At 39.9% G+C, this 12,077-nt stretch overlaps 1 protein-coding gene across 1 annotated transcript; it reads right to left on the bottom strand.

Moving 5' to 3' along the window:
* Positions 1–702: 702 nt before the first annotated feature.
* marchf11 (membrane-associated ring finger (C3HC4) 11) lies at positions 703–10,796 on the bottom strand. The gene is made up of 4 exons (XM_056467759.1): positions 10,364–10,796; positions 3,718–3,873; positions 3,222–3,414; positions 703–1,205 (listed from the first exon to the last, which is right to left on the bottom strand). The coding sequence occupies exons 1-4, from the start codon at positions 10,721–10,723 to the stop codon at positions 895–897; spliced, it is 1,020 nt and encodes a 339-aa protein (XP_056323734.1). The 5' UTR covers positions 10,724–10,796; the 3' UTR covers positions 703–894.
* Between the last annotated feature and the right edge of the window lie 1,281 nt (positions 10,797–12,077).

The raw sequence follows: 12,077 nt of genomic DNA, 5'->3' as shown, positions 1-12,077 counted from the left end.
TGATGATTGGGATGCAGTTCAACAGATGATTCATCAGAAAAATCGACCTTCTGCCACTTTTCCAAATGATCAACTAGAAGTCAAGTTATTATTTGTTGCTCTTACAACTGGGATAGATGACAAGACTTTTTGTCAGGTAGTGTATATATTTATTATAATTTAAGTCGAAGCAACAATGCTTTAACCTTTACTAATTTCAACCCAAGTTATTCAATTATAGTAACACAGCCTCTGCCTTAAGTAAGTTAGATAGGTAGCATAATGTTAACGTTCATAAATGAAAATGAAATTAAAAATAACCATTTGATTTTGTTAGCTTACATTGTCAGTTTTGTGGTGAAAAATTAATCTGTGCATGTCATTAAGAAAATTAAATTATAGAATTACAACTGTCCAAGGTATAGGGCATGGCTAACATACTTAACCACACCCCCACAACTGTCAATTTTGACAACAAACAGAAATAGCGGGGAGAGGGTGTCTGTTCGGTTTGGTAACTCTACTGAAACTCTTCCTGGTCTTTCTGAAGAACTTTACTACATCCAATCAGATTGCAGTAGAATAAAAAGCCACGCCCACTGTTTTGTCATTTAAATATTCTGTTTCTCTAAAAAAAATTTAAAAAAACAGTCGCAGCTGATGGTTTCTGCTGGCTTTAATCTTACCCTGTGGTAATTTGGATCGTTTTCTTACAAATGTTAACCACCATATTTATTTAAATGTTTCCCTCAATTGCATTTTTAAATCCCACTTAGACACTTCTCAACGAGAGGTGCTCCTTCTGTCTCCAAAATGCATTGAAAACATCTTAAGACAAAGCACTCGTAAGAAAGTTAGCTCTTTGTCTGAGTTAGCAACAGTAGCAAACTAAGGGGGGCGGGGCTTACCGATAGGTCAAACTGATGTGACTCTGACGACAAGTTCACCTGAGCCCTGCTCCTGTGGCGAGAGGTCGGAGGTCCCGTTCAGGCACATGGAGAAAAGGTGGAGTGGGCAACGAGGAGACGACTCCAGTCGGGTGGTTTGCGAGTGTGCGTTCGACACTGTGTGTATGTGTGTCAGGGGTAGCCATAAGTTGCGGTGAGGGCTGTGTGTGTTCTCTAGGTCTCTGCTTTTATCGTAGTTCTGGACATCCCATAAGAGGTTTACAGCCCGCCAGCGCAAAAGCACATTGTAAACAGCACCGCCTTCGTGAACAATCAGACCTGTGAACACAAGACGTGTTGTTAGCGTAGGTGAACACTAGGGGTGCAGTGGTGCAGTTTTTTTGGGGGGGGTTCAGTTAACTACTATATATGCGGAACGATTTTTAATCAAACAGTGAAACATGAATTAATCATGATAGAACTTTGCTGGACTGTTGTTTCTATTTTAGCATCATATTAGTCTATATATTGTTTATTTTCAGGGCTTGACATTAACTTTTTTGATCACCTAGCCACTCGCCATTTTCACTAGCCACAATTTTGTTGTTGGGAAAATATAATTTATTGATTAAAATTTAGTGATTTAAATTTTGTGTCATGTCCACATGAGTCCTCATTCATCTAACTTTTTGTGTGTTGTGACCTTGCTCAATGAGCATGAGCAAATGGGTTGCGGTTTCATAGTGTTGCATTGAAATTACTTTTATTTCACGTGACTTTTCAGGACTCAACACTAGGGATTTACCAAATTTTTTCTCTGTCCACATCAACAACAAATTATTTCCTTCCCACAAACTTTCAATAATGTGTCAAAACAAGCAAAAAATAGCTGTATACATACACGTTTTATTCAACAAAGTTCTTAAAAAAACAATTGACATTTAAAAAAAATGATTGTAATGTATCTAAAACTATGCACAGTATTGTCCAGACTAATTAGGTCCCAGATCACAAGTTAACTATACAATAGTGGAGAGATAATCTCATATTAAACCAATGTTATAGTAAAGGATGATAATTAAACCATATTAAAATATCATCTGCGCCTGATCATCCTCTCATTCGGAATTCACCTACTTTCTTTTGCTCACACAAACTGTTATTTTAACAGTCGTTCTGCTTTTCGATTCTAGGATCACATTTGCATGCATATTGACAAACTGTCATAAACTATAATGCTAATCTTTAGTGACTAGCCAGCACTGGCAATTGAAAAAAAATTTTCAACCAGCCTAGCCACTTTGGGTGTGACTGTCTAACCTGCCACAGCTGAAAGTTAATGTCAAGCCTTGGTTATATTGTACTTTTCCTGTTAGTGATGTCTTATTCAACGTACATGTTTCCCAAAAATGTAAGTTAAATTATTTCAATGATTAATTACAATAAAAATATTATTTTATCACTAGATTAGAATGTTAAATAAAAATAAATTTCCCACCGCTATACTGATTAACTGAGTTCTGTCATTTTTGTGTGCCATTACACCTCTAGTAAACACCAATTTTAATATACAGTTGAAGTCAGAGTTATTAGCCCCCCTTTGAATTTTTTTTTCTTTTTTAAAATATTTCCCAAATGATGTTTAACAGAGCAAGGAAATTTTCACAGTATGTCTGATAATATTTCTTCTTCTGGAGAAAGTCTTATTTGTTTTATTTCGGCTAGAATAAAAGCAGTTTTTATTTTTTTAAAACCATTTTAAGGTCAAAATTATTGGCCCTTTGAGCTGTATTTATTTTCAATAGTCTTCAGAACAAACCATCGATATACAATAATTTGCCAAATTGCCTTAACCTGCCTAGTTAACCTAATTAACCTAGTTAAGCCTTTAAATGTCACTTTAAGTTGTATAGAGGTGTCTTGAAAAATATCTAGTAAAATATTATTAACTGTCATCATGGCAAAGATAAAATAAATCAGTTATTAGAAATGAGTTATTAAAACTATTATGTTTAGAAAAAAAATCTTCTTTCTGTTAATCAGAAAATGGGGTCTAATAATTCACTGGGGCTAATAATTCTGACTTCAACTGTAGCTGCGTACTGACAATTTAATTCTGATTGACAAGCTCTAGGTTGGATTTAGTTCTGATTTCAGTTCAAATTTAATCATCACTCAACTGAATGTAGCAGTGTCAAACATTGGCTGTCATAAAAGCTTTCATGACGATTTATTAAAACATGTTAAATCTCACTAAAGGGTTAACGCATTTGTAATTTAGATTGGTCAGCAACTTGTATACAGGACTTGTATTTGCCAAATAGGTCTAAAAGGTTCATTCGGCTCCAGTCTTACCGATACACACAAGGTCCATGACTGCATACATGCCATAGCAGATCTGGAACAGGATGTCACTGCGCTGCCATAATGCCTCCGGGCTCAGTGCTGACCACAGCAACCAGGACACACTGGCCAGCAGGAAGAGCCCACCCAGAAACACCGCAATAACCTGAACCTTCTCCACCAGAGTCATGGTGACTCTCTGCCACTGCAACACACACACACACACAGTTGCTGATCACCGCTCCAGATAGCGACTAATATGAACACAAATGTAATGATTTAAAAAAATTTTAAATCTATTCAATATTGCCAACAACGAGCACAGTGCAAAACAGTATTATTACTGTAGATATTAATAATACAGTGCCTACACGTTTACATGTTTTATCACAATGTAGATGCAGCGCTGGAGAAAATAAGAGACCGCTCCAAAGTTATGATCAGTCCTCTGGGTTTGCCATTAATAAGTATGTGTTTTGAGCCCTGACTGATATTTGCTGATGTTTACCTGTTGTGGTGGTTTGATATGTATAGGCAGAATGTTGAATCTGTAGTTGCAGAGTTCACAGCTCCAGGAGCCTTTCTCACTGATCCACTTAAGCAGACACTGCTGATGAGCATGTCGAACTGAACCAGCACAGCGGCACGGGCTCAGCAGCTCCCCCTGCAGCCAGTCACAACACACATGGACACATGTCAATCAGCCAATCACAGCACATGACAGACATGTCAATTAGTCAATCACAACAAGCAGATGTGCCGCAATCACAGTAGCCACGTCAGTTACCCAATCAGAACAGACACACCAATTGCAACATACAGATACACCACAATCAGCCAATCACAACACATGCAGAAAAAATTCAACCACCCAATCACAACACACAGACACACCTCAATCAGCCAATCACAATACAAGCAGACATGCATTAATCAGCCAATCACAATGCATACTGACACCTCAATTAGCCAATCACATCACACATACACACATCAATCAGCCAATCACAACACCTATGCACATCAATCAGCCAATCACAACATCGACACACTTCAATCATCCAATCACAGCATGCAGACACACCTCAATCAGCCAATCACAACACACATTTACACATCAATCAGCCAATCACAACATGCAGACGCACATCAACCAGCCAATCACTACGCACATACACACCTCAACCAGCCAATCACAGTACAATCAGACACATTAATCAGCCAATCACAACACACATACACACATCAATCAGCCAATCACAACATACAGACACACCTCAATCAGCCAATCACAACACATAGACACACTTCAATCAGCCAATCACATACACACACATCAATCAGCCAATCACAGTACAATCAGATGCATCAACCAGCCAATCACAACACACATACATTAATCGGCCAATCACAACACACAGGTACACCTCAATCAGCCAATCACAGTGCAATCAGATACATCAATCAGCCAATCACAGCACACACACACATCAATCATCCAATCATAACATACAGACACACCTCAATCATCCAATCACAACATACAGACACCTCAATCATCCAATCACAACACACAGACACACCTCAATTAGCCAATCACAACACACAGACACACATCAATCAGCCAGTCACAACACGCATACACACCTCAATCACCCAATCACAACACACAGACACACCTCAATCAGCCAATCACAACACACAGACACACCTCAATCAGCCAATCACTACACACAGACACCTTATTCAGCCAATCACTACACATAGACAGCTCAATCAGCCAATCACAACACGCAGACACCTTAATCAGCCAATCACAACACACAGACACCTTAATCAGCCAATCACTACACACAGACACACCTCAATCAGCCAATCACTACACACATACACACATACACACATCAATCAGCCAATCACAACACGCATACACCTCAATCATCCAATCATTACATTGACAAGCCTCAATCAGCCATAATACAATTAAGACATATCAATCGTCCAATCACAACACATGCAGACATGTTAATCAGCCAATCACAACTCATGCAAACATGCTAATCAGCTAATCACCAACTGTAGACATGCCTCAATCATCCAATCACATGCAGACACACCTCAATCATCCAATCACAACCTGTAGACCCGCCTCAATCATCCAATCACATGCAGACACACCTCAATCATCCAATCACAACCTGTAGACCCGCCTCAATCAGCCAATCACAGCACACTCAGTCACATCAATTAGCCAATCAGAACATGCACAGCCACATCAATCAACCAATCACAGACACAAAGATAAAAGACAGGCGTTGCATTGCAAAAGTAATATAAATCTGTCTGTCTCAGAAGACGTTTTGGAGTTCTAACAATCATGACCTCCACATTGAAGGGTCTTGTCAAAGTGCTCAAAACTGCACACTTCAAAGGACCAATCAGAATTAAGGATTTCCAACACTCCAAGTAATGAACACCCTGTGCTCCCATGCTACTTTGCACATGTTCATTTTGTAATGTTGATGATGCCATTTTTGGTCAACCACTGCACCATTCGTCCATTGGAAGCTCTCACTTTGGAGGCTAAACCCTTCAAAGCATGAGCTGATGATGGACGGCTGTTGATTTGTCCATACTGAGTTCCTCTGCAGACCAGATGAGCATTGAGTTTGTGGAGAATATAGCAGAAGAATATAGAAGAGGAGCTGTGTCCATCTCACTGAGGCAAACATTTGGAGTGAATGAAACACTATACACATAATGACTGAGAATCATCTGTCGAGCGGACGGGAAACGATTCATCTGTGCATTCATGAATAATTTCAGAAACATCCTCATTTAGAACTATAATGAGTCTGGAAGAGAGTGGAGCACTTTTACACACACACACACACACACGCACGCACGAACACAAGGCGCCTGGAGGAAGCACATTAGCTGCAGGAAGTGAAGAAGGGCATTAGACATGAATGCAGCAGCAGGTATTCTAATGGATCTCTCTCTTACACACACACACACACACTGTCTGTTTAAAGCATTAAAAATTATTGATGTTTCCGATATTCTAATAATTGCATTAATTATGTAGGTCCATAATAAATTCTAAAGATGTTTAGCATGTTTATATTTCACAGACTGTCATAATGCTTGTCAACAGTTGGATGTATTTATGATATATAAGATGAACATGTCTGGATGGGACAACCACATTTCACGAACTGCTTCTGTGGTGTGCATTAGCGCCCACCCACATTTTCCAATTCATTTGTCCCTTAGGGATTATTTAAAGAGTCTTTGTTATGAACCAAACCAAACAGCTACAATGTGTAACAATATTACAAAGCAAAGAAGTATGAGAAGAATGAAGTAGAGAGCTACAATCCCATAAAGCCTTGAAAAATCATTACAAATGATATTGATAAATATAAAAATATTGTTATAGATGGTTGTTTGCATCTATATTAAATTATATATTTCAAGTTATTTAATCAATCAGTTATATAATTTGCTTGGAAGTGGGTGGAGCTTTGTTCACTGCCGCTCTCTGATTGGTGAAATTTTCTGTGTACATCTTTTTTTGTTACATATAGCAGTGAACTGTTTTTTTTTTTTACAGAGCGGCTGTTAGGCATTTGTTTTTTTATTCAATTCTGAAAATGCTATTTAGAAAAAAATGACATGTTACAGATGAACATATATGTTTTCATAATGTGTATATTAATAAGAAAGCTGTCAAATTTGGTGTATGCAAGTAGTACTGAAGTAGAAAAAGAAACACTAAAGTGAAGTTTATTTATAAACTAGTTACGAGAGGATCACGTGCTTATGATTGACCACAGCCAGTCCTGCATTAACTAATGCATGATCCTCCTATCAGATGATTCCTAAGTCACTATAAATTAGAGGTTGCACTAATCGACTAATCAACTTTAATCCTCTGCTGTGATGCTCTTTGATTGACGTTGGCTAGTCACGCTGCGCAGATCACGTGGTTTGACCTGAACTACATGGCAGCTTTACACACGAATGTGGTTCACTGAATGAAACTGCCCTCGGATTATTCATTGATGTTCTTTTCAGCTTAGTCACCTTTATTAATCTGGGGTCGCCACAGCGAAATTAACCGCCAACTTTTCCAGAATATGTTTACGCAGCGGATGCCCTTCCAGCTGCAACCCATCACTGGGAAACACCCATACACGTTTATTCACACAAACATACACTACGGTCAATTTTTAGCCTACCCAGTTCACCTATAGCGCATATCTTTGGACTTGTGGGTGAAACCGGAGCACCCGGAGGAAACCCATGCAAACACAGGGAAAACATGCAAACTCCACACAGAAATGCTGACTGACCCAGCTGAGGCTCGAACCAGCAACCTTCTTGCTGTGGCGAACATATTTAATTTTTCTTATGTCAGCGTCAACGATTCACATGAACTTTGAGTGAACTTTAAATGGTCAAACCAGTGCCAGTTAGGTTGCTCCATGCAAATAGGGTATATGCCGAATGCCGCATGCTAATTGGACTTTGAATTTGCCAGTAACCTGGGTTAAGCGCTTCCGGTCAACTGTATGCCAATGCAAAAATCTGTGCATTTAAGGTCTGTTTTCTATAAAAATCAGCGATCTCCACTGGCTGAGTGATATCTGATATAAAGTGGGTCTCAGATTGTACAAGAAGCACAGCAGTAAATTACATTTCCCCCTGCCATGTCTTTATAATATGAGCATTTATTTTACCCCAGTATATTCAATTGAGCTTCTGCGCTAGCCTGCCGATTCTGTGTGTGAGTAAACGGCTTTTTGTCTCATTTTACATTTGAACAACTAAATGAATGCCAAAGTTTATTTAACTAAAGGTATTTTAATTACATTACAACATCGATGCTGTAAAAGGAACCGTATAAAATGGAAAAAAAATTCACAATAACAGGTCACCGGAAGTTTATCAGTATGGGAAAAACACTAGCTCAGCATATACCCTATACACTAGAGCAAATGCTATAGCCAATCACGTTTACGCAACCTTGGAAAAGTAATGCGACTGGCTGTTGCCCTTTGCAAAACGTAAAAGTGGATATTTTTTGTGAATGAGTAAAATGAAACCGTAAAGTGTGCAGCCGCCAGAGGTGTGACAAACTTCACAGTGTGTGTAAACATCTTCCCCGGTGAAGATGTGCAGTGAGAAGACGTCTGATAACCAAGATGATGTAAAATGCCACGCTTGAGCAGGATTTTGAACAGGTTTCTAGCCCGCACTATTATAGCAGTAAAATATGCATCCCAGCACGTCTCTGACAGTGTAATAAGGCTTAATGTCATAGCATTTGTCTTTCGTGTGTTATGTTGTTATGAAATAACCTGACATGAATCTGTGTGCTGAAGTATGCATTACTTTTGCACTAAAATATCTGTTATTTTTACATTCTTACCAGAACCTGCAGTGATCAATGTGTTGACTGCATTTATTTAGCAGTAAAATTAGCCCGGGTGCTAATGTTGCATTATTAACTAAATGAATGTGTTGATAGAGCATTTGTTTTGCACTAAAATCAGTCATTGGTAATGTTGCATTGTTTTTGTGACATACTATGAGCTCCTAAACAACATGTGTATAAGTATTTCCTGCAAATAAATTGCAAATTGTGGCATGTTGCAAACCATTTGCATCTTGTATTTTATTGATGATGTCACCAGCGACTAGTCGACATCGACTCGACTTTAATAACATAAAAGTCGACTTCCAAATATCTAAAATTGTTCAACCCCTACTATAAATAACCACAGTCTTCATTCCACAACCATTTTTGTCTGGAAGAAACCCCTCTTCCTCCCCTCTTTACCTAGATTGGGCAGCACAGTGGCCCAGTGGTTAGCCCCGTGGTCTGATCCTTGCCGAGCCAGTTTGCGTTTCTGTGCTGAGTTTGCATGTTCTTCCTGTGTCCGTGTGGGTTTCCCCCGGGTTCCCCAGTTTCCTCCCACCATCCAAAGACATGTGTCATACATAAACCGACTAAGCCAAATGGGCACCACAGTCTAGCTCTCAGCATCAGTATTTTTCCTTCTTAAAGCAGTTCACCTTTAGCCACATCAGTGAAGAAGTTATTGAGATCTACCTGAGCTTAATCTCCCCTCTCACCTTGAGAACGGGAGGGCGCCCTGGGCTGGAGGACCCCTTGAGCTCAGGACTCTCTCCTGGTACAGCATGCTAAACAACCTTATTATAAATCATCAGCTAAGTGTGAACTCTTGGAAAGTGTATTTTAAAAAAAAAAGGACTTAATAAAATGGCAAAAAGCCCCAAATCACAAAACTGGCAGATGCATGAACAACTGTAGCCTTTAACTTGTATTAAAAAATAAACTACATTAATGCGAACAGATTGGTTCATCAAATACATACAGTCTATTACCAACAAAGGGTCTGTGTTTAAAAGTTTTCAGCTGTTGTTAAAAAATACATTTCCCTTTGGGAAAAGAATAAACAAATGAGTTTTACCTTCCCAGCTGTTAAAGGGAGATGTGCTGAATTTTAATTAAATTAAATGTGTAGATTTTGGGAAACAGTTGTACCATGGTAAACAAAATTGGAATTGGAACTGAATAGCTACATTACTGCCTTCAAATTTCAAGACTTAGCTATATACTATGCATTAGGGCTGCCCAAACTCGCTATTGAAGGGCCAGTCTCCTGCAAACGTTAGTTCCAACCCCAATCAGACACACCTGAGCTAGCTAATTAAGCTCTAACTAGGCTTTCTAGAAACATCCGTGCAGGTTTGTTAAGGCAAGTTGGAGCTAAAATCTGCCGGACACCAGCCCTCCAGGACCGAGTTTGGGCACCCCTGCTATATATACCAATGTGCTCGTGTTTAATATACATTTTTGGTATTTCTAAGGTTGATTCCGTGCTTGTTCCTAATAAACCGGTCTAGAATAACACTATGCGAAATGAAAAAATGACCGTCGTTTCATTCAAATTCAGTTCAAGTTCAGGAATTTAACTGTAATTTTGTAAAGCATCCTCAGTTCTATACTGAACTGCGCACAATCCTGGCAACAATCAAAGACGTCGTCGATGTGACGCATAAATAGGCTGCTAGCCGACAATAAACAGCGCGGACGGGACGAATGAACGACCTGACTTCACCTGCTCGGCTCCCTGAAAGCAGATCCGACATCCAGGTGTCGGGACGCAGCTCTCGTTGCTGCAGCTGGAGCCCACGGTCTCCGTCTTCACCGCGCTCTGTCCGCCGCTGTCCTCCAGCAATGTGTCCGTCCCTGCGCACGCTCCATCCTCGCTCTCGATCTCCGTGATGGGATCAGCCGCCGCGGCTGCCGGTGACGGTGTCTGAGCTCCAGCGCCCGGTTCCTGCAGGTCATCCCCGCCGTCGCTCCCCGGCACAGTTTGGGGCTGAAACTGCGCGGCAGTGACGGTCACGGTGGCGCCTCCCGGTGGCTCATCCACCGCCTGCACGTGCAACGGACCCGCCTCTGCGTGCACATCCATGAATGACGGCACTAAGATCAGAATGAAATGGCAAAAAAACGAGGGGTCTGCGATCTTACGGGCCTCGGTCAGATTTTCCACGGCTCTTCTCCCCTCTTGGACGCGTAAGTCTGGCCATAGATGTTCGTCTCAAACCGCGCGCGCTCTTAAAAAGGCACGAGCTTCTGTTGAAAGTTGCAGATGTCCAGGCTGCGCGGTGTGTAGTGCTCGGTGTCTCGTTAGCTGAAAGCTGCTTTTCTCCGGAAGACACATTTCCATCCGGGCGCGGTGCTGGAACCCCGAGCAGTGAAGGCACGAAACGCACATTACCGCACAGTCAGGCTTCACAAAATGACTAAATGCACCGGTTGAGCGTACGGTCTTGAGACGCCGAAAGAAGGTGCATGAGCGACGAGACTTTTTTCTATTCTGGGAGTCGTTCAGTGGGTAACTGGATTGTGATGATGGACCCGAGATCCACCCGCCCCGGAGCCACGCGCTCATTGCGCTTATATATGCCCTTTTCGAAGATTTACCATGGTAACCACATAGTTACCCGTTTAATAAAGCGGTGATATCTTGGTATTAAGCCTAATGTGATATAACAGCCACCACTGTGCCATAAAGATATAAAAAGATCCTTGGCCATCTGTACCATTTCCATTCCAAGAAAAATCTGAAAGAATTGCGTTGTGCCATCTTCACTCTACACCAACAACTACTTATTTATGAAGAGTTGAATCAACACAATTATTGGGGGGTTTGTGGGATAATGAATTGTTTTATGTTAAATTTGTAAAATCAATCAAGGAGCTGTTTTTTTACAGTGTAAAGCCAAATACATGTTTTACCTCACAGTGACAGTTTAGTGAGCTTATTTAGAAATGACTAGATTTCTCTATGTATTTTAAATTACTATTTAATTATTATATATTACTGACAGTGACAGCATTTTTCTAAAGTAAATGTCAAATTAGGAAGATTTTTTATAAGTGTTTTGTGTTTTATTATTATCAGTGTAAATCTATACAGTGTATGTGTGTGAAGGAGTGTGCATGGATGTTTCCCAGTGATGAGTTGCAGCTGGAACGGCATCCGCAGTGTAAAACATATGCTTGCTAAATTGGCAGTTCATTCTGCTGTGGCGACTCCAGATTAATAAAGGGACTAAGCCGAAAAGAAAATGAATGAATAGATAATAATAATCATCATTATTAGCTTCTGAAATGTGACTTAATCCCAGTTTATTAAATGCTAAAACAAATGATAAAGTGATACACATTTTTTTATTGAAAATAGTTTAAATAAATGTGTAAATAAATTTGTTATTACTATTATTATTAATATTATTATTATTATTATTAAATATTATTAT

This window comes from Danio aesculapii, chromosome 2 (genome assembly GCF_903798145.1).
Source record: "Danio aesculapii chromosome 2, fDanAes4.1, whole genome shotgun sequence".
Taxonomy (NCBI): Eukaryota; Metazoa; Chordata; class Actinopteri; order Cypriniformes; family Danionidae; genus Danio; species Danio aesculapii.
Note: the sequence above shows the minus strand (reverse complement) of the source record. Positions and strands in the feature narration are given on the sequence as shown.

Bases quoted from the DNA above. Each gene is read 5' to 3' on its own strand.
- marchf11 (XM_056467759.1), bottom strand. From the start codon at position 10,723: ATGGATGTGCACGCAGAGGCGGGTCCGTTGCACGTGCAGGCGGTGGAT. The intron at 3,874-10,363 runs GTGAAGTCAGGT...GACTGGCTGCAG, and splicing joins GCTTTCAGGGAGCCGAGCAG to GGGGAGCTGCTGAGCCCGTG. The intron at 3,415-3,717 runs GTAAACATCAGC...TGTGTGTTGCAG, and splicing joins ATATCAAACCACCACAACAG to TGGCAGAGAGTCACCATGAC.